The 23438-nt window shown below is 62.2% G+C and overlaps 1 protein-coding gene across 1 annotated transcript; it reads right to left on the reverse strand.

Moving 5' to 3' along the window:
- Nucleotides 1-271: 271 nt before the first annotated feature.
- Dio3 (iodothyronine deiodinase 3) lies at nucleotides 272-1180 on the reverse strand. Its single transcript, XM_026381476.1, has one exon. The coding sequence runs from the start codon at nucleotides 1178-1180 to the stop codon at nucleotides 272-274; it is 909 nt and encodes a 302-aa protein (XP_026237261.1).
- Nucleotides 1181-23438: the final 22258 nt, after the last annotated feature.

The raw sequence follows: 23438 nt of genomic DNA on the forward strand, positions 1-23438 counted from the left end.
AAAGTGCTGCAGGGGCAAGTCCTGGGGGGCACACAAGGTGTGGTGAGCACCGCATCAGTGCTGCCAAGGAGATTTCAAGCAAGCCAGGTAGGTATAAGTGAGAGACAGTCACTGAAGTCCCTGGGAGGCAGGCTCAGCCTAAGATCCGCAGCTCATTGTATCTGCCCTGGGGACCTCGCCAAGCTTGACTTCCTTTGGGGATACTTGTACGTGGACTTCAAAGGCCCGAAGGCCCAGCTCACCAAGTTCAGTCAGTTGACCCGTTGTTGGCTTAAAACCGACGGGGCCGAGTGCCGTGCAACTGCTCATCATAGCGCTCCAGCCAAGTGCGCAGCTCTGAGACCTGGTAGCCATCTGGGCCACGGCCTCCCTGGTACATGATGGTACCACTCTGGATGACGTAGAGGCGCTCGAAGTAGGCGCCATATGCAGAGCTGCTGGAATTGGCCATGGTGTCCAGGACCAGTGCGCAGCCTGGTGCACCTTGCTGCAGCACCCTTGCTGCGCTGACCCGGTCCTCCAGGCTCCGGTGTTGGGGAATGATGTACGGGGAGTCTGTGGTGATCCAGCCGTCGGAAGGATGTGCTTCCTCAATGTAGATGATGAGAAAGTCGACGTCGCGCTGGTACTTGGTGACCAGACGCTGGAAGGCGCTCATGCGCGCCATGAACGGTGGTCAGGTGCAGCTGCCGAAATTGAGCACCAGTGGGCGGTTCCCTTGGGCATAGTCTAAGATGCGCTGGCTCCGGAAGCCCTCAGGCAGGACCACCTCCGAGTTGGGCGCTGGTCCGCCCTCGTGTGCCTGCTTGAAGAAATCCAACTTCTGGCCATGCCACACGGCCTTGAGCGACGCCAGGGTGCACAGGCGGTTGTCGTCGGACACGCAGATGGGTGGGTCGTCGGGGGGCACCTCCTCGCCCTCACTATTGAGCTCCACTTCGGGTTCGGGCTGGCGGCGGCGGCCCAGGAAATGCTTGCGGATGCACAGGAAGTCGAGGAGCCAGAGCATGAAGGCCGTGCCTAGGAAGCGCGGGAAGAGCACGAGGCACGAGGCGGTCTGGGCACAGAGCCTCAGGGAGTGAAGCAGCAGGGAGCGGAGCATGGTGGCCGTGGGCCCCGAGGCCCCCGGGGGCCCCTCGCCTTCTCCGACCACCAACCGCGAGGCGGCCTGGCGAGGCATCTGGGCTTCGCCGTGCGGAGAGCTCAATTTATAGCCGAGGCTTCAATTGGCGGGAGACTCCACCTCCGCCCAGGCCCGCCCCCTTGCAACTTGAGCCCTGAGGGATCACCCAGTGCTGTGGCCAATGCCCTAGAAATCGTGGGTCGAGGGCGGGCACTGGCAGGAGGGGGGCGGAGCGGTCCGGCCAGGGGCGGTGGGGGCGGGCCTGAGTCCTGCAGCCAGCTCTCAGGGGCGGGGGACCCAGGCGCCGCTGCCTCCCGGGACTAGCAACCCGACTGGGGACCTGGGCGCCCGCGGCGGAGGTCCTCCAGCTGGCGCGAGCTCTGCGCGCGGCCCCGGTCTCCGCGGCCTGGCTCCGGCCCGCGCCCCTTTCGCCGCGCACCTGAGCCGAGTTCCCCGGCGGCCGCCGCGCCGCGCCGGAGCTCCGGTTCGCTTCCCGCGCGCCGCCGCCAACGCCGCCCACGCCGCTGCCGCTCGTGCGGGGCCGCTGCCCAGGTACCGAGGGAGTCGGTGTCCGCGGCCGCCGCTTCGGTGGCCCTGGCTCCCGCCCCGCCGAGGACGCGGACCCGCGAGGAGGCAACTTTGCGTTCCCGCCGCCTTCCCGGCTCGCCCGCGGGCGCCGCTCGACTGCCGGAGCCCGTCCGCCCGCCTCCCGCGCGCGCTCACACTCGCGCCTCGCACACGGCCGCCCCCCGCACCGCCCCGCCACGCACACCGCGCTCCGCGCCCCCCGCCGCTGCCCGAGGCCGCCGCGCGCCGCCCCAGCCCGCGCAGCCCCGGCCGCGCCCGCCCCGTCCCATCTCTTTGCCGCTGAGCGTTGCGGATCCCGGGTCAGCGGTCGCCAGGGTCCATCTGGGAGGTGCGGAGGGCAGGGCCCGGGGGCAGGTTGGCGCTGGCGCCGGAGACGGGGAGGACTCAGGAAAGCAGCGCGGGCCCTGCGCCCCCGGTCCGCTCTGGAGGGCCCCGGGCGCAGGGCGCTGCGGGCGTGGGGCGCGGGGCAGCGGGCGCGGGGCGGCGCCGGCCCCGGGCGGCTCTCCCACTAGGGGTAGCTGTTGCCTGAACGCCGGAGCGCTCCCCTCTCGCCGCTCGCCTCGCCCGGCGCAGCCCTGGCCGCCGGGCGCACCCGTCCCGTTCGTCCCCGGACGTTGCTCTCTGCCCCGGGAACGTCGAGACTGGAGCGCCCGAACTGAGCCACCTTCGCGGACCCGGAGTGCGGCGGCCCGACTCACCGCGGAGGCGCCGGGACGCGTAAAGTGCGTACTTTCAACCGCGAACGTGTGCTGAGGCTTTTAGGGGTGCGGGGTACTCCCCAACTCTGCGGAGCCCTGATCGGCTCTGCTGCCGCGCCTGAGACCTTCTGATCCCTCGCTGCGCGCGGTATCGGGCCGGCGACTCCGGGATTAGAGGCGGCGGGGTGGGGACGTGCTTTGACCTGGGGTCCTCCGAGGCCGTGGGCAAGTCCTGCTTTGCCTTAGCCCAATGCAACCCTCGGGGCGAGGCTTCAGTCCGGTCTGGGGAGTTGGGCTGTCCAGAACGCCTGAGCACAGGGACTTGTCTGGGGCTATGGGGCTCTGGTCTCCTAAGTCCCCGTGAGCCGCCCAACTTCTTGAGACAGGGACAGCGCTGTGTCCCGGGCCCTGGTGAGAGCTGGCTGGGCCCTGTAGGGCGCGGGAGGCTTGCTTTCCGCGGCTAAGGAACGTGTCCAGAGAAGTGGACACCCGGCAAAGAGTCCAGCAGCACGCAGGTGGACACTCGCCTTGGGTGGGGATCCTCCCCTCCGGTTTCACCGCCAGGGCAGGAGCCTTTGTCCCACTAGACACGTGTTTCCATTAGGTGAAGACCCCCGAGTGTGTGTGGAGGTGGAGGGGCTTGTGAATGTGGCCCCGAGTCTTTCAACTAGTCGGCGGATCTCTGCTGTTATGGGCAGGGCACATACCCCGAAACTTCTCACCCAGAGGGAAGCCGGTCTGGTCCCTTTCCCACTCTCCCCAGTGCCTCCACGGCGCCCCTCACCCCTGGGCAGGGGTGTTTCAGGTGGATTAGGAAATTCTCCTTGAGCCACACCTGACTGGTGAGGGGGGTTCCACTTGGTGTCCCCCTTCAGTGGGGCCCCTCTGTTTAGCAGATCAGCTCCTTTCCAGCCCCTTTCTTTGCGGGAGGGGAGAAGGAGCCAGTAAGAAGCCATGCCTCCTACTGGGTAAGTTCCTGAGAGATCTGGGGGCTTCTGAGGTCACCTCCTCCCGGGTGAGGGCAGGAGGTTTTGATGGTCTCAACTTTTGTTGGGCGATTTCAAATCCTGATTCCTTGATTCTGGGAGGTGCCAGTCTGGGGCTAGTGGCCTGCCCCCACCCATAAGGGAGTTGGGGCACTTTCCACATAGAGTCTCAGAAAATGAAAAGGCCACTGTGGGCCCAGGAAAGCCTTCCTGGGATGTGGTGGCCGTGTGTGTGTGTGTGTGTGTGTGTGTGTGTGTGTGAGAGAGATACCTGAGTGTGCATGTGTGCACAGGTGCGTGTGTGGAAGGCAGGGTCAGGGCAGGTCCAGCCCACCTGTAGCAGTGGACCACACTCCTTCCAGCCCTGGGAGTACCCAGGACACCTGCTTGTCCCTAGGTCTATCACTGCCCTAGGGTCTGCTGGTGTCCCTTGGTTGGACAGGCTACAACCTCACCCCTGGGGATTCCAGAGCACTGGACAGGGAGCCCAGACCCTTCTGGCTCCACAGCTTCCTGGGCAGGAGCCAGAATGAAGACTCAAGGTCCAGGTAAGACTGGCTTCAGGGTCGTGGAAGCTGCCTGTTGCCTCCCACTCCAGCACCACGCCCCCAGCTCACTCTCCTCTGCCCTCTTCCCTCCGCCACCCCTGACTCTCCTTCCCTTCTCTCCAGGGCCACACCCCACTCATTGTGGCTTACCCTTCCTGTTGCTTCCCCTACTGTCCTGTCTTCTCCCAACTGTCCAGAGAGAGAGTCCTGGCCTAAGGCCAGGGCCCAGGGGGACCCAAGGGACGGGGCCTCAGTGGGCCTGGCAGGCTCCCTGCTGGGACTTCTCCAGTCACCAGACCTGCCCCTCCTGCCTACCCTCTCCCAGCTCCAGCAGGGGGCGGACAGGGGAAAGAAAAGGAGGGACATGTTGAACTGGGTCCATTTGGTGTCTGGGAGCCACTTGGAGAGAGGGAGGGGGCAGGGGAGAGGGGCAGAGCCCTGGCACTGCGAGTCAGGCTGGCCTTCGGATGGCCTGCTCCCAGGAGCCCAGTCCTGGTGGTGTCTGTGAAGGGGAGGGCTTGGTGGACCCAGGTGCTGCGCCCTCCCTCCCACTGCCTCTGTGTGGAGCTGCGGGAAGCCACAAGTGCAGCCCGTGTCTCTTCTGGTGGAGCCACCCCCATCCATGGTCAGAGGGGCCATCAGGAGACCCCCCCATGGGGCTGGGGATGCCCCGGGGCCCTCCATGCCCCACCCCTGAGGCTTCAGGGGGTTGGTGTGGCCCACACATCCAGAAGAGTTGGAGAGTGACATGTGGGTGCCCCCTGCCTCCTCACACACTGGTGAGGACAGGGCAGCCCTCCTTGGCCACCCACTTCTGCCCTCCCCTGCACCAGCCTCTGGATGCCCCAGGATCCCTGGGGCTTACCTGCCTCTGAGCTTCCACTTGGGCTGTTCCCTCTGCCCTTCCCCTGGAGACTCCCATTCTTCCTCCATTCCTACCATGGGCCTCCACCTGGGCCCACTTGCCCACAGGGGCAGCAGAGCCCCTGACCATGCCCTCGCCCATGCAGCCAGAGGACACCCCTCTGCTGTGCGTCCTGTGGCCCAGGCCTTGGTGGGTGTGGCTTCCCGTGGCTTCTGTGTCTGCCTCCTGTGCACCCAGCGGCTCCCAGGCTGGACACCAGGACTCTGGACAGGCACCCAGGGTGTTGGGGGGGGGGCTGCCCAATAAAGATTTGTGAAACAAGCAAGGAGTGCAGCGTGGACTCACTGAAGACTCCTTATTTGTGGAGAATTTCAAGATATTTTGTTCTGCTCTTTGCACACGCACGGTGGTGAGCAAGGGGGGCGTGTCAGCACAGTCTCTTGGAAGTCCCATTGGGGTGTGGTGTCTAAAGGACACGCCTGTCCGCTGCCTCTGGGGCCAATCTGTTCCCTTCCTGGGCTGACCAGGCTCTGCCAGGCGCCAGGCGCCAGGTGGGGGTTCGTTTTCCTCCTCATTGGCTTGGGGAGCGACTTCTCCGCGCTTCCTCCCACCTCAGACTGAGGCTGAGCATGTGGATACCCTGTGCAGGCCGGCAGGGTGGCCCAGGGCTCAGAGGAGTAGTCTTAGAGGGTCCCCAACACATCAGGTGTCTGTCCCTTTGGGAGTTTGAGGCAGAATGGGGTGACCCAGTGGGGCCCAGGGTGGGCAGCCTGGAAGTCTGTCCAGGAGAGCTTGTGGGGGACCCAGGGCTGCACTTGGAGGTCTGGGAGGCAGGCCTTGGTGTTTGCTGTGTGGCCTGGCCTGGCCTGAGCATCTTTCCAGTGCTGTCCCTGCACTGCTGTCTACGACAGACCCCAGGATCGAGGACATTTGGGAGAGACCCCGCCTTCCCCTGCCTGCCGCCCTGGGGCTGTGAGACTCCCGGGGAGGAGGGAAGGCGCCTCTGTGTGGCCGCCTCCCCCACGGTTTAGCCCATCCCGCTAGGCCCAGCCTGGGCGCTGACTCGTCCTGGCAGCAGTGCACGTGCAGTGGCCTCGCCCTACTCCTTGGTGCTGGCCAGCCTGGGAGGTGGGGGCAGTGCCTGGCCCCACTGGTCCTGCCCAGGGACGCTGACCTCACACCAAAGCAAACCCTGGTCTGAGCCCAGGGGTGGCCAGAGGGCGCCTTTGGTTCCATCCCTCTGTTCCATCTGTGACCCTTTTGGGAAAGAGGTGGGGTCCAGAGTCCCTTTGCTTCTAGCAGGCCCAGCTTCTAGAATGTGCTGTCACTGACCCGGGGCACAGGCGTGTCTGTTCACACCCAGCCTGCTCCTTCCTGGAAGCTGCGGAACACCAGAAGATACTGCAGGTGACATGGAAGGAGAAGCAGCAGGAAAGACACTCCCCCTGGGGACAGGGTCCAGCGTCCTCCATGCTGGCCAGGGAACAGTTGCAGATTTTCCCCTGAATACCTTGGTAGGAAAATCTGACTGGGTGTGCTTCCCAGGGTCCAGAGGTAAAAAACGGGCAGCCCAGCCTTGGCACACAGCACCTGGGCCAGGCTGGGCTGGGTCTGACGCTGGCAGAGGCTCCGTCTGAAGTCGGCCCTGGGATTCCCGAAGCCCAGATGTCTGGGGCTGTGTGCAGTCGCTGAGAAGGGGCGCCTGGCTGCCTGGGTGGAGAGAAAGCAAGAGAGGAAGGCGACCCCCTCGCCATCGCCATGGCTCAGACACAGCCGGAAGGGGCGGCAGAGAAGGTTGGCCCCCTTGGGTGGACACTCCTCCTGAACTGGTGTCCCCTGGGCGGGCCCCTCACCAGGCTCCAGTCCTCACCAGGCTCCTGGACGGCTTCTGGGCTTTCTGCTCTCGAGGAGCCTCCAACCTGGCAGGGGACCTGGTGTGCTCAAGGAGGGTGCAGGGACTTCTGCCGCTTGGGCCAAGTAGGATGGCACCTCAGGAAGTGGCCTAGGCAGGGGGATAGCCTTTGGTTCTGTGCAGCTCTTGGCTTTGAAGTCTGGCTCCTGGGAAAAGACCAGCTGTCCTTGTCCTCCTTGGTAGGGACCTACATGCTTGGCTCCCCAGGGCAGGACCCTTGGGCGGGGGGAGGTGGGCCCAGTGCAGGGAGGAGCTAGTGGGCGAGGCTCCCGTGTCCCCACAGGGGCAGCTCCTCTGCTGGCCCAGCTGGGTGATCTCTGGGAGCTGTCTGCACCAGCATCTGGCTGTTCCCATGGGAAATGGGTGGGACTCTTGCTTCCACCTCCAGGAGGGTGTGAGTGAACATGAGCTCCCTGAGCCCTGCATGGAGAGCCCCACGGAGAAGATGGCTGCCACTCTGAGGCCACCACCATCAGCACTGAGGGCTTCTGCCACAAGCCTCCCTGGAAATCCCACTTTGGGGTACTTCTGGAGCTTACATTCAGCCCCTCCTTCTTTCCAGGTCAACACATAGTGGAGAGGCTTCTTTTCACAGAATCCCATCTCTGCAAGTCCTCTTAGAACCACTAATTTTCCAGTCTTCAAAAATTGTGTTTTGTTAGGACCCTTGAGGTTTGTACTTGGCTGAAACAATACAAACTAAATTAAGCAAAGAAGGGATTTCCTGGCTCCAGTCAGTGAAAAGTCCTGGAGGAGCATGCCTTCAGGCATGGCTGCATCCAGGTGTTTGACCTGGCTTTTGGCTATGTCTCCTGTTGCCCAAGTCTTACTCCAGGTGGGTCTCTCCCCAGGAGCTCTGGCTCATGTGGCACATGTCACAGCCACCCCAGAGGAGATACCATAATTCCCATGGCAGAAATCAGGTGGGAAAGGCTTTGGGTTGGATCTGGGACTCAGGACGGCTCTTAACTCATGTGAAGTGACCAGATTTTCTGGCTGGGAGTAGAGAGGGGAGAGGTTCGGGTCACACACACCCACCACATGGTCCCCAGGACTCTCTGTGGAGATGGTGACAATCCTCACAATTCCCCAGAGACTAGTACTAGCCCCATTTTGCAGATGATAAAACAGAGACTTGGAAGCAGACTTGCTGGTTAGCTGGAGGTTTTTCCTCAGGCTCCTCTGGGGGCTGAAGGGGACCACCTGGCAGGGAGGACTGGGGGGCAGCAGGATGCACTGACTTGGTCTTGGCTTGCAGGATCAGGAGCGCAGCCTGGGGACATGGAGCTGGCCAAGCAGGCTGCAGGGTTCCTGGGCACATGCTGAGCAGGACCTGCTGCAGGCCAGAGGTGTGAGCCTTGGCTTCCTGGGAATGAGCGGACCTTGGCCTGGTTTATTTTGCTTTGGGAATTTCGTGGTTTGTGGGTGTGTCCTGGGGCCAGGGGATGGCCGCTAAGAAGCCAGCGGGAACTAGCCTGTGAGGGCCCCTCAGCTGGGCCACAGCCTGGGAGGCTCTCTGGCTGTTGTCTCAGAGCCAACATTTGGTGAATGGTGTTGCCAGGGCCCCTGGGCTGTGGCAGGGTGCCAATACCAATTGGCTGGGACCATCCCATCAGGACCAGGCCTTCCCACCTGAGGGGATACGCCACCTCAGGAATATCACAGACCTGGGTTTAGGTCCTGTCTCTGCTTTCCAGAGGCTGTGGGTCTTGGGTATATTCCTGAACCTCTCTGGGCTGCAGTCTGCTCATGTTTGGGGGAGTAATCATCCCCTTTCCTATGGGCTCATGGGAGCTTGGGAGGCAGTGCAGGGGATACCGCTCGCGGGAGCTCAGGCAGCAGCAGCTCTGTGTTTGATTGCTTTTCCTTTGCTAGAGTCTCAGGGATCCTATGGGAGGGGCAGCTGTGGCCCTTCAGGTCAGGGGCTTTGCACAGGGCGGGGCAGTAGCCGTGCATGACAGTGGACTGAGTGCTTCCTTTGCCTTTACCGGTCCTTCCACCCAGAAGACGGACCCTTCCTGCCTCTCCCCTGGCCAGCTACAGGAACTGATCTTGTCCTGCAAGTCTTGATGGCTGTCCCTTCCTGCTTACCTCCTACAGTGTCCCCTCTTCTAGTCAGTCCTGGCATTCCCGCCATCCATGACTCTCCCATGGGCCTCCTGAGGCAGGTTTGGGACTGAATGTCAGGTGCCTGCTGGGATCTCCTGCAGTGGGGACAGGTCCCAAGAGGCTTCTGGATTGGGAACTACTCCTGTGTGACCCTGAACTAGCCCTTGGCCTCTCTGTTGCTTGAAGGGCTGGCCTGGAGCCTCTCAGAGCAGGTAGCATTACCGTGGACTCCAGGGCCCTGTCAATCATTGTCATAGCAATTCTGGGTGAGGAAAGACCACAACACCATGAGCTCTCATTTCTCAAGGGCTGGGCTTTAGCTGGGCCCGGCCTGGGGCCCTCGTGATCCCGGTGGCTCCCTGGCATGCCAAGTGCTGGCCGGCTGCCAGCTGGATGGTCACGCCTGGACCCCCTTCACATGTCTCTGCTCCTGTGCTGGGCTTCCTGGGCCAGGTGTGTCAGGGACAGCAGAGCACTGAGGGGCCACTCTGCAGCCTGCTGGCGCCTTGGGCTCTCCCACCCACCCTGGGAAGTCCTGGGCAGCGCCCCATCGGGTCGGAGGCTCCAGCAGACTCCTCGGCATGGCATGGGGGCTGGAGGAATGCAGGAGCGGGGCCCTCTTTGCAGCTGCCACGGGGACTGCGTCAGGGCTCGCACCTGGGGCCTCGCATCTGCATGGCCCGCCATGGCCAGGCGACAGTGCTGGACCCACTCAGGGCTGCGTTTCTTTATCCGGGGTTCCCTGCGTCCTCTGTGGCAGGATTCTGCAGCGCTAGGGAAGGCGGTGTCAGGGACAGGGACGGAGACCCTTCACTCTTCTCAGAGCTCCTTGTGCTGTGGTCTGCAGGGCACAGATGCGCTGGACAGGCCCTTCAGGGAACGGCCAGGCTTCCTGCTCCACCCCTGCCCTGCTGTGTGGCCGGGTTGCGTTCCTGCCCCTGGGGCTCTGTGTCCTCACCTCTACGCGGGGACTGCACGGCACCTGCACAATAGCCACCTGCCCAGGGCTGTGGTTCAGCAGGTCTCAGAGGGCAGCCATGGCCAGAGAGAGAGGACGAGGGAGACAGAGAAAATGTGGGGGCAGGGCTAGTGCCTGTCTCTGGTGCCTGACTTTCCCTTCTGGAAGCTTCTGCTTATCCCTGTTAGGAGTAGGGGTTGAATGGGCAGGAGGGGGTCAGTGTGCGATGGAACCCCTCCCTGTGGCTCAGTGACCTCACCCTGTGAACCTGGGAGTGGCCCTTTCCCGGCCTCCATTCCCCGCCTGGGGCTGTACCTGAGGGTTTTGTTTTATTGGTGGAACAAGAGCTCATTATAGTTACATGGGTCCTCTGGGCAGGAGAGAGGGTTCCCCTGGACGGTCGACTGTGGAAAATCCACTCCAGATCATCTTCCAGGCACAGAGTGAAGCTCACAACTGCTCTCCCTGGTGCACAGAAGGAACAGGAGGCTTCAGAACTTCGACTAAATGCCTTCTGTGTGCCAAGTACTAAGCTAAGTGTGTTTTCACATGGGGATCCTGCAGCGAGGGTCTCTGGGCATTCTGCACAGCCACAGAGTGGATGCTCTGGGAGTGGAGTAAGTGCCAAGATCCACACAAGAAGTGGCACCGCATGGCATCTTCACCCACCATCCACCACCTATCTGCCTGCCCATCCACCCACCCACCTGTCCACCCATCCATCTGTCATCTGTTATCCACCTGTCCACTCATCTTCACACCTCTCCATCCATGGATTCATCCACCAATCCAACCATGCACCCACCCATCCCTCTGTTCATCAATTCATCCATCCATCCCACACCCGTGCTCCCATCTGTCTATTCATCCATCCATCCACCAATCCAATCATTCATTCACCCACTCTTCTGTCCATCAATCCATCCACCCACCCAACCATCTGTCCTTTCATCCACCCAGGTGTTCACTCACTTATCCATCTATCCATCAATTAATCCATCTATACACTTATCCATTCATCCATCTACCCACTCACCCACCCACCTATCCATCCACCTGTCCATCCACGGATGGATCTATCCATCCATCCATCCATCCATCCATCCATCCATCCATCCATCCATCCATTCATCCATCTGTTTATCAGTCCATCTGTTTGGCCATCCATCCATCCACTTATTCATCCATCCATCCACCCACCCAACTATTTATCTACCTGTCCGTCCATCCATCCATCCATCCATCCATCCATCCATCCATCCATTTATCAGTCCATCTGTTTGGCCATCCATCCATCCATCCATCCATCCATCCATCCATCCATCCATCCATTTATCAGTCCATCTGTTTGGCCATCCATCCATCCATCCATCCATCCATCCATCCATTTATCAGTCCATCTGTTTGGCCATCCATCCATCTAACCATCCATCCATCCATCCATCCATCTGTTCATCAGTCCATCTGTCCATCCATCCATCCATCCATCCATCCATCCATCCATCCATCCATCCATCCATCCATCTGTTCATCAGTCCATCTGTTTGGCCATCCATCCATCCACCCACTTATTCATTCATCCAGCGACCCACCCACCTATTCATCCACCTGTCCATCCATCCATCCATCTATTCATCCATCCATCCATCCATCCATCCATCCATCCATCCATCCATCTGTTCATCAGTCCATCTGTCCATCCATCCATCCATCCATCCATCCATCCATCCATCCATCCATCCACCCACCCATCTGGGACCTGCAGTGCATAGCTCTTCTGAAGATCTGAACCAGCCCCTTTCCTGGAGGGACTCAGGACTGGAGAGAGGAGGGCTGAAAACCCAGGATGGTATGGATGTCGGTTACGGTGAGGCCCCCAGAACACTACCTGAGGGAGTGGGAGAAGATGGGACTTGCCACCCAGGGTGACTGCATGGTTGTCCTTGCAAACAGTGTGGTCTGATTATGAATCCAGCGCCTGTGGCTAGTACCACAGTCTGATGATGCTGATGCTGGTGGAAAAGTAAGAAGCCCCAGCCTGCAGGTCCTGCACAGAGCAGTGACTTCGCGTGACACCGTAGTGAATAGCACCAGACTTCAGAATGCCCTGCTCTGTTTGGAGAGGGACAGGTTCGGCTGGGCTCCCACTTGGATGCGAGTGGGGGGTCAAGCAGATTGACAGCATAGCCAACCTGCAGGAGGCCAGGGTGTGGTCCCTGCACATCCTGACCCTCATGTCCTCCAGGTGCTGGGAGGCAGGATGGGGCAGCGCCTGGTGCCCTCTGCAGCAGTGCAGGCCTGGCCCCTGGGGCTGCCTCCCGCCTTTCAACTTTTCCCACGGGGCCATCAGGGCCATCAGCTCAGGTCCTCCTGGGACTCCTGTTGCCCTGGAGATTAAGACCAGGCATCTTGGGGTGGTGCTAGAGGGAGGCGGGTGGCACGTAGGTTCCTGGGGGGGCAGCAATGGTGCTGGCCCCAGGACAATCTCAGGTGAGCCATAGGAGCTCACGTGGGGTGGTGCAGGGGCCACCAACCATCTGTAACACTGTCCCACGAGGGTGGGAAGGGACAGTGTTCAGTGCCCAAGCATCATGGCCAGGCAGGTGGGGTCTGTGACGTCCCAGAGGCCTGGTGCTCTGGGGGAGTCTCTGCACATGGACCCTGGGGAGGCCCCTCTCAGTGAATGACCCCTTGTGCACGAGAGTTCCTATCCCCATCCAGCAGACTTAGAGCCAAGGACAGGACCCCTCACTGGGGGTGCTGTGAACACTGGGGAGAGGGCTGGGGGTGGGCTGGCCCTGTGGCCCCTCCCGCCTCTGGGGCTGATGAGGTCATGATTCTGGGGTATGACCTCTGGAAACCCTGGGAACTGCTCCCAAGACCCCAGGTCTGCCAGGGCCCTGCTGGGGGTGGGCTGTCCATGGGTGGGGCCCAGAAGGCCTAAGCACTACCCCAGAGAAGGGCTTGGAACCCTACAGGGCTGAGTCATGCTGCAGGAGCTGTGGCCAGGAGCCTGCAGAGTGGCAGAGGCCAGGGTAGGGAGAGCCACGCGGTCCTGGTTCTAGAGCAGATTCTGAGAGGGGCAAGGCTGGGTGGAGTCTGGCAGGTGGACTCTGGTGCCGGCGAGAGGCCTGCGCAGGAGAAGGTGGGCTGTGGGGGAGGCTGTGCCCTCCCCCTCCCCTCCCCCCTTCCCTCCCGAGCCCTGCCCTCCTTCCTGCCCCCACCCCTACTCCACGGAGTCAGAAGAAGCCCACACGATGCCCACGCCCTTCATGGCAAGAGACTTCTGCAACCAGGATCATCGTGGGCCCAGCTGTCCCTGGGATGGGGACAGTCCCTGGGTACCTCCTACCCCAGGCTCGGTGGACACCCTGCTCCTGGGAGCTGCAGACCCTGCTGCTGGCAGTCAGCAGGAAGGGGCGTGGGGTCATTTGAGGTCAAGGGCCACACAGGTTCTGGGTTCTTGGAGGCCAGCTGCCCATTGGCCAGGATGTGGTTACCTCCCCAAGACCCTGTGCAGGCCTGGCCACTCCTGGCCCTGTCCTCTTTGGGCAGCATCCCCTCTGGCCAGCTGGTGGCCTTGGAGGGATTCTGGGGGCACCTCTGTCCTCAAGAAGGGCTCTTTGGAGAGGGAAAACGAACACATTTCAACACCTCCAGATTCTGAAAATGGATTTCTCCCAGGGAAACAGAGACTCAGAGCGTGTTCTCTTCCCTGAGAGGGAGCCAGGAAAACAGCGGGGGGTGGGGTGGGGGGGAGGGGAAGAGGCCTCAAAGAGAACCAGTGGGAACTGGGACATGAAGTCAGACAGACCTGGGTTCAGATCCTGCTGACCACTTACTGCTGTGTGACCTGGTCCTGTGACTTCACCTCTCTGAACCTCAGTTTCTTTTTCTGTTCAACAGGGTAATTCTTCTAAGGGATGCTGGAGGGTGGCTGTGGATGGAGCAGTTCCATCTTCACCCCTTCTCCAGGAAGACAGTCTTAGACTGTTTCTTAAGGATGGCCAGAACCCCAGGAGGGGTCCAATAGTGCCTGGTATTTTGGTTTGACTGCTTGGCCTCAGTGAGGGGACCAAGACTCTAAGTTCCAGTTTCTTCGGCCATAAACTGGGGACCAGGATTTCTCCTGCAGGAGGTCACTGGGAGGATTAGTTGGCCAAGCAGGCCCTGATTGCCTGGGGTGGGGCCTCTCCTGGGTGGGGCCTGGCTTTTGCGGTCCCTCCCTCCAGGGAAACCACCCCCCACCAGCCCCCCACTCACAGCCAGCTTGCAGGTCTGTGTGTAACGGTCCCTCCCAGGATAAGCCTGGCCTCGCCGCCATGTCTCTGGGGACTTTGTAGCTACCTCCGCTTGGGCCTCCACTACTCTGAGCTCACCTCCTCTCCGTCTTCCTGGCTGGGGTTAGAACTGCTCTCTGCTCGGGACACTGCCTGGCCGCGGAGCTGCCCACAGCAGCTGAACGCATCGAGGCTGCTTGGCCTGGCCTCTGGAGCCTCCCAGCAGGGTGTCCACTGCCCTGTCCAGCCCCATCGCCCACCCCTGCTGGCACAGATCTGACGTTCCACCCCTTGCATTCCGGCCCTCTCCTCAGCAGGCCAGGAGGTGTGGGGGGACCTGAGCCAGCTAGAGAGGGGCTGGCAGAGGTTCAGGGGACGGTGCACAGGTCACATCCCAAGAGGCCTCTTCAGACTCCTCCTCAGGTTGCCTTTGCTTCTCCTGGTCTGCAAGACCTCAGGACCTGGGCTACCCATGGTCCTGGGAGAGGGGAGGAGACTGTGCCCCTGAGCTCAACCTGGACGCATTGACAGATTCAAATTCTGAGACTCCCTTGCAGCTATATGTGGCTACTTGACAGAATCCTTGCCAACGACATGTCAGAAGTGATCTGTAAAACTCTGGGTCCTGCCCTTTGAGGGAAGAGAGGCGTCTTTCCCTTTTCTCCCTGTTCCCCTTATTGAACGATAGATGTAATGGCAGGAGTTAGAGTTGCCATGTTGACTGTAGGATGGAAACTGGTAGTTGAGGATCACCGGGCAACAAGGTCCTAAGAACCTGGGTCAGTACGTGTCACCTATCCTGCTGAAAGCCAGACTGTCACACGGAGGAGAGATTTCTAGCTTGCTTAGTCCTGTGTCATTTTGGCATCTGTAACATCAGCAGAACTCTATCCTCATTAAAATAGAGATGTCGACCAACTGTATATAGAATGACCAAATGACCACTAACAAGAGGTCAGCAAGCCACTGCGTGGAGCCTGCTTTTCAGGTGCTGCTCGGGAATCCCAGTAGGGCTGTGTCTGTGGGTCTCAGCACTGCCTGTGCTGGGTGCAGATGCATGACCCTGGCTGAGTCAGCAACGGCTCAGGGTTCTGAGGCCTGATGGGTGACATGCAGGACCAGGCTCAGATGACAGGGCAGAGGATGGCAATGGAGGCCACCTGTGTGGCTCTTCTCCACGTGAGTCGTGATGCAGGGCTCAGGGGAGAGGGAGCCCCCCACCCCCTTCTCTCCTCTCCTTCCTCTTCCTGCACCCCAGCTTTCCCGGGGGCACTGGTGGGCTTCATGAGCCCAAATGAAAGCACTCGGCTTGTAACGATGGCTGCTTCTTAAAGATCTCAAGGTCCCTGGACGCCGTCGAGGAGAGAGGGGCTCTGCTCCAGGACCTGCTCCTGCAGAACCCAGGCCCTTGAGTGTGGCCATGAGCCCTGAGCCCCAGCCACCCTACGGGACCTTGTGACGGGCCCACTCACCAGGAGCCTCACCGGGAGCTAGTGCCCTCGCCCTCCCTCTGCACTCTGCTGTGGGGTTGCCCTCCAGGAGTGAAGGAAGGACCCTGGGGGTGAAGCTCAGGAGCCAGAAGAGCAGCCTGGGCGCCCGGGCTCAGAGCCTGGCCAGGAGGGATCAGGACGCCCTGGGAGCTTCAGGAGGATGTGAAGGTGGCAGGACTCAGGGACACCCGGGTGTGGACAGCGTGGTTCAAAGCCACTCGCTGCCAAGAACTGATACTAGGGTAACATGCACGAGGTAAGGGATTGTCCCCAGCCCTGCAAGTGGCCCCAGTGCCAAGGACATGCCACTGTTGTGCGACCGTGTCCCCAGCTCCTTCCGCCTGGTCTGGCTGCAGCCCCAGCGGGGCACGGCCTCCTCCCGCAGGGCTCTGCAGTCGCAGCGTCACTTTCTGCTCCTAGAATCCCACGGCTCAGGCCTTTTCGTTCATTTTCTAGTGTCGATGGCACGTGGCGCGGGGGAGGGGGCTTATGTTGGATCTGAGGACCCAGGGTGTGGAGGCTGCATCCAGCGATGGCCTTCCTGCTGGCGCGGGGCACCTTGTTTTGAGGGACAGGGACACAGGTGCCCACGTGTCTGGTCTCTGAGCCACCAGGGCTGCTGGGGCAGGTCCTGTCACCTCCCAAAGGCCACACTCAAAGCCTCACCATGGGGTGACTCCTCGGGGACACATCCGTGCCATGGCATCAGGGGACCTTTTGTGAGTGGGTCCTTTTGCGACTGGCCTGATTGGCTCGGCAGGGGTCCTGGGGGTCCTGGTGTGGCAGCAGGCCTCGGGGTCTCCATCCTGTCAGGCCGATCCATGTTCCACAGTGTGGGTGGACCTTATGGATCTCCGTCCATCCCTGGGCACTTCTCCCACGAGGGTGCTCGATGCTCTCCAAGGCCTGGCCTTCAGGTTTGGGGTCTATGTTCAGAAGGGGAGTCGGTGGGTCACAGGGTGATTCTGTGCTTGACTTGTGAGGGATGGCTGCTGTCCCCACAGCCACACCGTCCTGCGGCCCCCCCCCCCCAGTGCAGGAGGCCTCCCAGGGCCCATCTTCACCAGCACACACCACTGTCCCCCAAGTCCTAGTGGATACGAGGCCAAAGCCATCGGGTTACAGAAGTGAGCTGAGACCCACAGCAGGAAGGACCTGTCTGGGGCAGCTGCTGGGGAGTCCAGGCCTCCAGCCTCCTTAGTCCTCTCTCCCAAGAGCCCTGGGCCTCTGAGCTCACCTGCAGCTGCAGGGGACAGTTCCTGGTAAGCTGTCATCTGTCCCCTCCATGGCCCTGGCGGGTGACCCCCCTCAGCCAGGGTAGGTCTGAGAGGGGGGGTAAGCACTGCCTCTGCCCCTGCTGGCCTCTCTGGGCCTGGTGGTGTGAGCCCCGCTGGTGTAACACCTGGGCCTTGGTTCCCGACTCCCCATCTCAGGGGCTCCACCTCCTGGGTTCGCCACCCCCGGGCACCTCCATCTCAGGGTTGCTTTGGGGGAGTCACAGCTTTTACAGGCTGGTCAGGCTGGGCCTGCCCTTGAGGGCTCAGAGCTGGCCAGGGGGGTGCAGGGGTGCCAATGTGAAATGAGCCCTGAGGAGTGACGGAGACCTGGGAGGAGGGCCAGGGCAGAGCAGGGGTCCTGCTGACCGCATCCCTGGGGCCCCAGAACAGGGGGACATGCCAGTTGAGGGGCCGACGTGGACTCGGTGGGCACATGACCACAGTGGAGGTGAGCCTTGTGGACGGGCCCACTCACCAGGAGCCTCGGCAGGAGCTGATGCCCTCACCCTCCGTCTGCACTGAGGGAGGCTGAGGCCTCCCGAGGGAGGGAGGGCAGGGTGTGGGGGAGGGGCTGCTGGCCAGGCCCTGGGCGGTCACCTCAGGCAGGGATGGCTGAGCAAGGCCACAGGGCAGGTGAGCTTGTGGGGTGTGGGGATGGAGGGGCTCCCCAGGCCAGGAAGGCGGGCAGGGCCACCAGGCTGCTGCGCTGAGGGGCCCAGGAGCCAGCTGTGTGGACTCTCCTCTGAGGGGGGCCTCCCCTCCCTCAGAGTGGGGTCCAGCCTCTCATGGCACTGGTGCCTGGCCAGCTGGACAAATGGCGTCCAGCAGATGAGGAGCAAGTGGTCAGAAGGGATGGGGATGGGCCACGGGGTCAGGCTGGGCAGGAGGGATGGGCCGGCAGCAGGCTGTGCTGGCTGGGAGCCGGGCACTCTTGAAGCAGAGGACTTGAAAGGTACCGGGCAGCCTCCCTGAGCTCTGCCCAGTGGCCCTGTGCCACCCTGGGCCAGTACCAGCAGCCCATGGCCCCCCGTCTGAGCACCTGCCTTGCCCCTGTGAGTCCCAGGCCACACCCAGCTCCAGGAGAGGCCTCAACTGGACCGTGACAGGCACCTGGCATGAGAGCTGGCCAGCCTCAGGCTCTGTCCAGTGGGCTGGTTCCGTGTGGCTGGGAGCAGGGACAGGCACTTGGGGACCTGGAAGCTGGGAGGTGCCAGGCCGGGGAAGATCAGTGCCCTCAGAGGGGTGAGCACCCTGGCACGCCCACCCACAGTGCCTGGAGCCTAGGTCCTGGTGTCCCGAGAGCCAGCTGACCAGGCCCAGAGCACAACCGGGGACTCCCCACTGTAGCTCAGGCTCCTCCCGACTCTTCCCAGCTCCTCCTCCAGGAGGCCGGACACTGCCCAGGCCTGGCTCCTGCTGTGGGGTGTGCTCTGAGGCGCTGTCCCCCATTCTGTGGCTCCTGGGGGCCCACTGGAGGGCCGCAGGGCCCAGGGTCAGGGCAAGAGAGGAAGTCACTCTACCTTATCAGACGTGGAGTTTGCCCTGAGCCCAACCAGCCTGTGGCCCCAGAGGCCCTGAGGAGGGACGGGAAGCTCCAGGGCCCCACTGGGGCTAGCGCCTCCTCCCCTGGGGAGATAATGGCACACCTTTGCCCCAGACCCATCCAGGGCCCCTCCCTGTGTCCTGCCCCTCTCAGTGCTGGGGAGGGGGTGCCCTGCTGTCTCTCTCAGGAAGGAGGGAGGAAGACCCATGGCCCCTGCCCCCCAGCCCAGGCTGCCCAGTGCCCTCTGAGCATGGCTGACCTTCTGCTCACTGGGGTTGGGATGCAGAGGTCACAGTCCCCCACAGCCCCTCTCCAGTTATCCAGCAGCCTCCACGGAGTCCGTCCTTCCAGGAGAGGCTGGGCTGGGACACACTCCACAAGCCTTGGCTCTCTGGCTTCTGCCGACACAGACGTGAATGAGGCCTTCAAGGGCCACTCAGGGAGGGCAGGCATGCTGCTGGGCTCAGGCCCCTGGCCAGCTGTGGGCAGCCCTGCTCTCTACTCCCAGGTGGGACACTCACTGAGCTTCACACAGCCTTTACTGTGAGTGCCAAGGCCCTGAGGTAGGGCCCTCTGCCCCTGCTGCTTTCTGTGCTTTGAACATGGCCCCTCCACAGCAGCCCACCTGTCCTGTGAGTGAGGACGTCTGTGGTCGGGGCACGACAAGGTCCAAAACAACAGGGACTTAGGGAAGGGCAGATCTCATTCCTCGCATGAAACGGTCAGCAGAATCTGGTGAGGTGACCCTACCTGTCTCACCCGTTTTATCATTCACTTTGTGTTGTTTTAAAATCCGCTGGCTTTGTGACCTTACCGCCTAGGTGACAGAATCCTAGACAGTGGGTCTGATGGACTCGTCACACATCCTTGGCTCGATACCCATGAACATGAAGAAACAGCTACTGAAACAGAAGGCCCTTTCCCCGGAGCCTCTCCCATCGTCTTGCCACTTCCCATGAGGAAAGCCGACAACCTGCCAGGAAAGGAGGCCCCCGAGGAGTGTGTGACGTCCCAGAGCTTAGGGGAAGGGTCACAGGGTCTGGCCCGTGCCAGGTGCAGGCCAGGAGGATGGCGAGGGCAGAGGACAGGTCCCAGGGAAGTAGCGGCTCCAGGGCTCCAGGGCCTCAGGGTCCCACAGCCGCCCACCCCCAGGAGATGGCCCAGCGGCCTCTCTGCCACCCCAACCGGAACCCCCGGGCCACCTGCTCCCTCCAAGGGTGTCCTGGCCGCAGGCTGCCCGCACGGGACTGTGGCCTCCTGTCCAGCAGTCGCCCCTTCCCAACACTCTTTCCAGGCCAATGAGAAAGGGCTGTGAGGAACTGACCATTTGTTCTTCAAATGTTTTGCAATTTTCCTGGAAATGTAGACGGTCCCCGAAGGGCTCCGAGTGGCCAGTCTGACCTCTGCAGGCTGCTCCGCGACTTCTGGTGGGGAGGCAGCAGCTCCGCTGTCACCTTTCCGGGAACTGGTGGTCACTGGCCAGGCCTGGCCCCTGGAGGTACATGGGCAGTGGTGGAGGACAGTCTGGACCATGGACTTGTTGGTGGAGGAAGTGTGAGGAGGGTTGGGGGCGCAGCGAGGTGGTTAGGGCCCCACCAGCTCCCCGCCTCCAGACTGGCCCCATGGGGTTTCCAAACCAGCCTGGTCCCTGGGGTGGGGGGGGCTTCTGAGGCCCTGGGTCCTCCTCCCAACCCAGGGTCTGTTCTCCTGCACCTTGAGGAGCAGCTACACAAGACAGGGATCAAATCCCCCTGGGGAGGTGAGTGGCCTGGATGATGGTCCTGGCGTGGGCACAGATGTGACCTGCTGTGTGACATTGGGAAGTGTCTCTGAGCCTCTGCTTTCCAGTCTTTAGAAAGGGACCTGAATGCCCACGGGCCACGACGGGCAGCTCTTCACCTCTCCGGGCCTCAGCTTCCTCTTCCACAGAGGACTGGTAAGGGGTCCAGAGGACCATGGATACAAAGCCTTCTGGACAGAATCCCCTGGAGGGAGCGCCCTGCACTGTGGCCTAAGAGAAAAGGCAGATCCAGAGCCCTCACGGCCCAGCGTCCTCAGGCAGGGCCCAGGGCTGGATCCCAGGTGGGGCCTGGGGTCTCTCTATGGCATGGACTGGCCCTGCCCCCCCCAGGCCTCCGACGCTGGCTCCCCTTGGCCTGGTGGCATGGCTGGCACCCTGCACGTCTTCCCAGGGGCCGCCAGGCTCCCCGGCTGGGTTACTGCCAATGGAGAGGGTGTCCTCTTCCCCAGGCACCCCTGGCCCTTCCAGGCCACTGCCCCACCTCCTGTCCCCTCCTCAGGAACCTGGTCCTGTCCTGACTTTAGAGGGGCATCTCACCTGGCCTCAGCAGCCTGCCTGGATGGTGGCCACCTCTTGCCTGGGACTCTGGGCTGCTACCTGGGTACTTCTCCTCCCGCTGGCTGCCCTTCTCCCCTTGAACCCCAGAGGATGGACCCTGAGGCTCCCCTCTACCCTGTTCCATGTTCTGCTTTCTCCTAGCCCCAGTGCCCACCCTCTCCCTGCGGCCTTTCCTGGACATCTCCATCAGGCCATGCCCCTGTGGGTGTCCTCACCAGCCAGCCCCTCTCTGCCATGTCCCCTGCCCTCCTCTGCTGTCCCTCCCTCTCAAGAGGCCCCCACCCCACGCCAGCCCTCCCAGCTCCTCATGGGCCATCTGATGGGTGCATCCATCCCACGCCAGCCCTGGGCCCATGCCCCACACCCTCCCTCCAGGGTGAAAGAGCAAACTGCTTACTAATAGTGTCCTGGCAGGGCTGGGGGATGTCCCTGGCCACCACACCACAGTCCTGCTCCCAGCACCTGGCTGCCCAGGACACTCCTGTCCCAGCCTCCTTTTTGCAGCCAAGTGTGGCCATGGGACCCGTCTACCAAGGGATAGGCACAGAGTCACCCGGGCCCTCCAGCTGCCTTCAAGGGAAGGCCTGGCCCCCCTGCCCTGCTGTCCCACCAGGAATGAGGATGTCCTCTGGGGTCACTGCAGGACAAAGAACCCAGGTCCCAGCCACTTGGCAAGGCAGAACTTCTATTCTGGCCCAAACTTGTGAGAGGCAGACTTTTACCTGTGGAAGCCATTGTCCCTTGGGGTCTGTACACTCAGTCAAAGCCATCGGATCCCTGAGGGGTGTCCCTGCTGGCGCGGCCGCTCCTCTCCCACATGGGAGCCAGTCTTTGTTCCCAGGACCAGGTTGGCCCTGCTGCTCCTGACCCAGCAGGGCCCAGGCTGTCCCCAGGTCCTCCAGGGAACCTGGGGGTGCGGTGGGGCCCTCGAGGTCGGACCTGCCTGTGTCCCGGCCTCCTTCACACGTGGGAGTGCCCAGGACGCGCTGGTCTGTCCTCCCTGCCCTCCTCCGCGTATCTCTGGGTCCTCAGCCCGGTGGGCCTCTAGTCCAGCACTTGGTCATTCAACAGACTTCACGGGGCTCTCGGGAGCCAGCCCTGCCTGGGCACAGGGAGGGGGTGAGCACGGCCTCGCACATGCACCCTGCCTGTCTGTTTCAGGGTGTGTCTGCCCGAGGGCCGGGGGGCTCCCCAGGGCAACATGTCCTCCCCCCTGCCCAGCACAGGCTGAGCACACACCCGCCAGACAAGTGAACGGATGAAGGGTCAGTCCTATGGAGGTGGCAGGGAGCCCACAGGTATGGCGGTCCGATCCCCAGCTGGAGTCTGTGGGCCCCTGTGCTGCTTTGGGGGGGCTGCACACCTCGGGGGTTCCTCCCTTGGGGGCCAGCTTTCCTCAGATGGCTGCAGCCATTCCCAGCCCCTGCCAGGGTCCCGCTCTGGGAAGGGCCAGCTCTGGCTCTGGAAGGCTGGCTGGACCAGACCTGCCGCCCAGGTGCTGGGGACGTGGCCGGGCTCCTGCTCTCTGCGGGGGGATGGCGTGGCACAGTGGAGCCAAAGGTCCCTGGTAAGAGATTCCTGGGCTGAGCGGTCGCCTGGACCCTGGCAGGCGTGTGGAAGAGGAGCGGGGCAAGGTCAGGGCCGAGGCCCGGCCCTGCCTGCTGGCCTGGCTGGTACCCATCCCTCCCAGCTCCCCAGGGAGGGCCAGAGCAGGGCACAGGGGCTCCAGGGCCCCAGGGCGAAGGGACAACATCCCGGAGGAGGGGCACGGAGGGAGGCGTGGGAGCTCGCTGCGTCACCCAGGGGAGAAGGGTTTCCCAGGCAGGGGAGTCGGTGGGAAGCTGTGGGGTGGGCAGGGGACCAGGCTGTTTGGGGTTGTTGGAGGGAGAGTGAGTCCTGAAGAGAGGGGAGACAGGCAGACCCCTGCCCAGTCCTGGCCAGGCAAGTGGGGGCTCTAGGGCAGCACTTCAGGCTTTGGGCAGTAGTGGGCAGCTTGAGGGGATGGAGGTCACAGGGCTGGCTGAGGAAGAGGGGTCCCCGGGGAGACTTCTGGGTGTCCAGCCTGGAGGGGCCGCCCTCTGAGGAGGGACCCGGAGGACAGCCCTGGGTTGGGGGTGGTACATGCTCCTTGAAGGGGGTCCCTGGCCGCCTTCGTGGTCAGCACCTCTGCCTGGGTGCTCAGGCCTCCTGGGGCTGCCTTGGCCAAGGCTGGGTGGGTTCATGGCCACCGGACCCCCGGGCTTCTGCCTCCCGGACTGGGGCCTTCTGGTGTTTACAGTTGGCACAGTGCGACTTCCTGTTTTTAAGAGAAAAGGATTAGAAGCACTTATTAAAAAGCCTTTTGAAAGGCATCAAAAGACTTCCTGAACGTCAAATGACTCTTACAAAAGAGCCATTAATGGTTTAAGCAACGCGAATGAGAAACATACCGGCCACCCCGCCTTGAAAGCCCCAGTTTCTACCAAGCCCAGGAGGACGTGGGGCCACATGTGGTCTGGACCGAGGGGACCAGGAGGGGCTAAAAATAGTGCTGAGGACCCGGCAGCCTGTTCAGACATGGGTGGCAGGGGGGCTGTCAGGGGACACTGGGTCCCGGTTGGCCAGGGCAGCCCCACCAAGGGACTCCTGACCTCGTGCCTGACCTCTCTCTTGCCTCCAGCACCTCGAACCCCCTCAGGCCCCTGGAAGACCCCAGTGTCCAC

This window comes from Urocitellus parryii, chromosome 6 (genome assembly GCF_045843805.1).
Source record: "Urocitellus parryii isolate mUroPar1 chromosome 6, mUroPar1.hap1, whole genome shotgun sequence".
NCBI classification, from domain to species: Eukaryota; Metazoa; Chordata; class Mammalia; order Rodentia; family Sciuridae; genus Urocitellus; species Urocitellus parryii.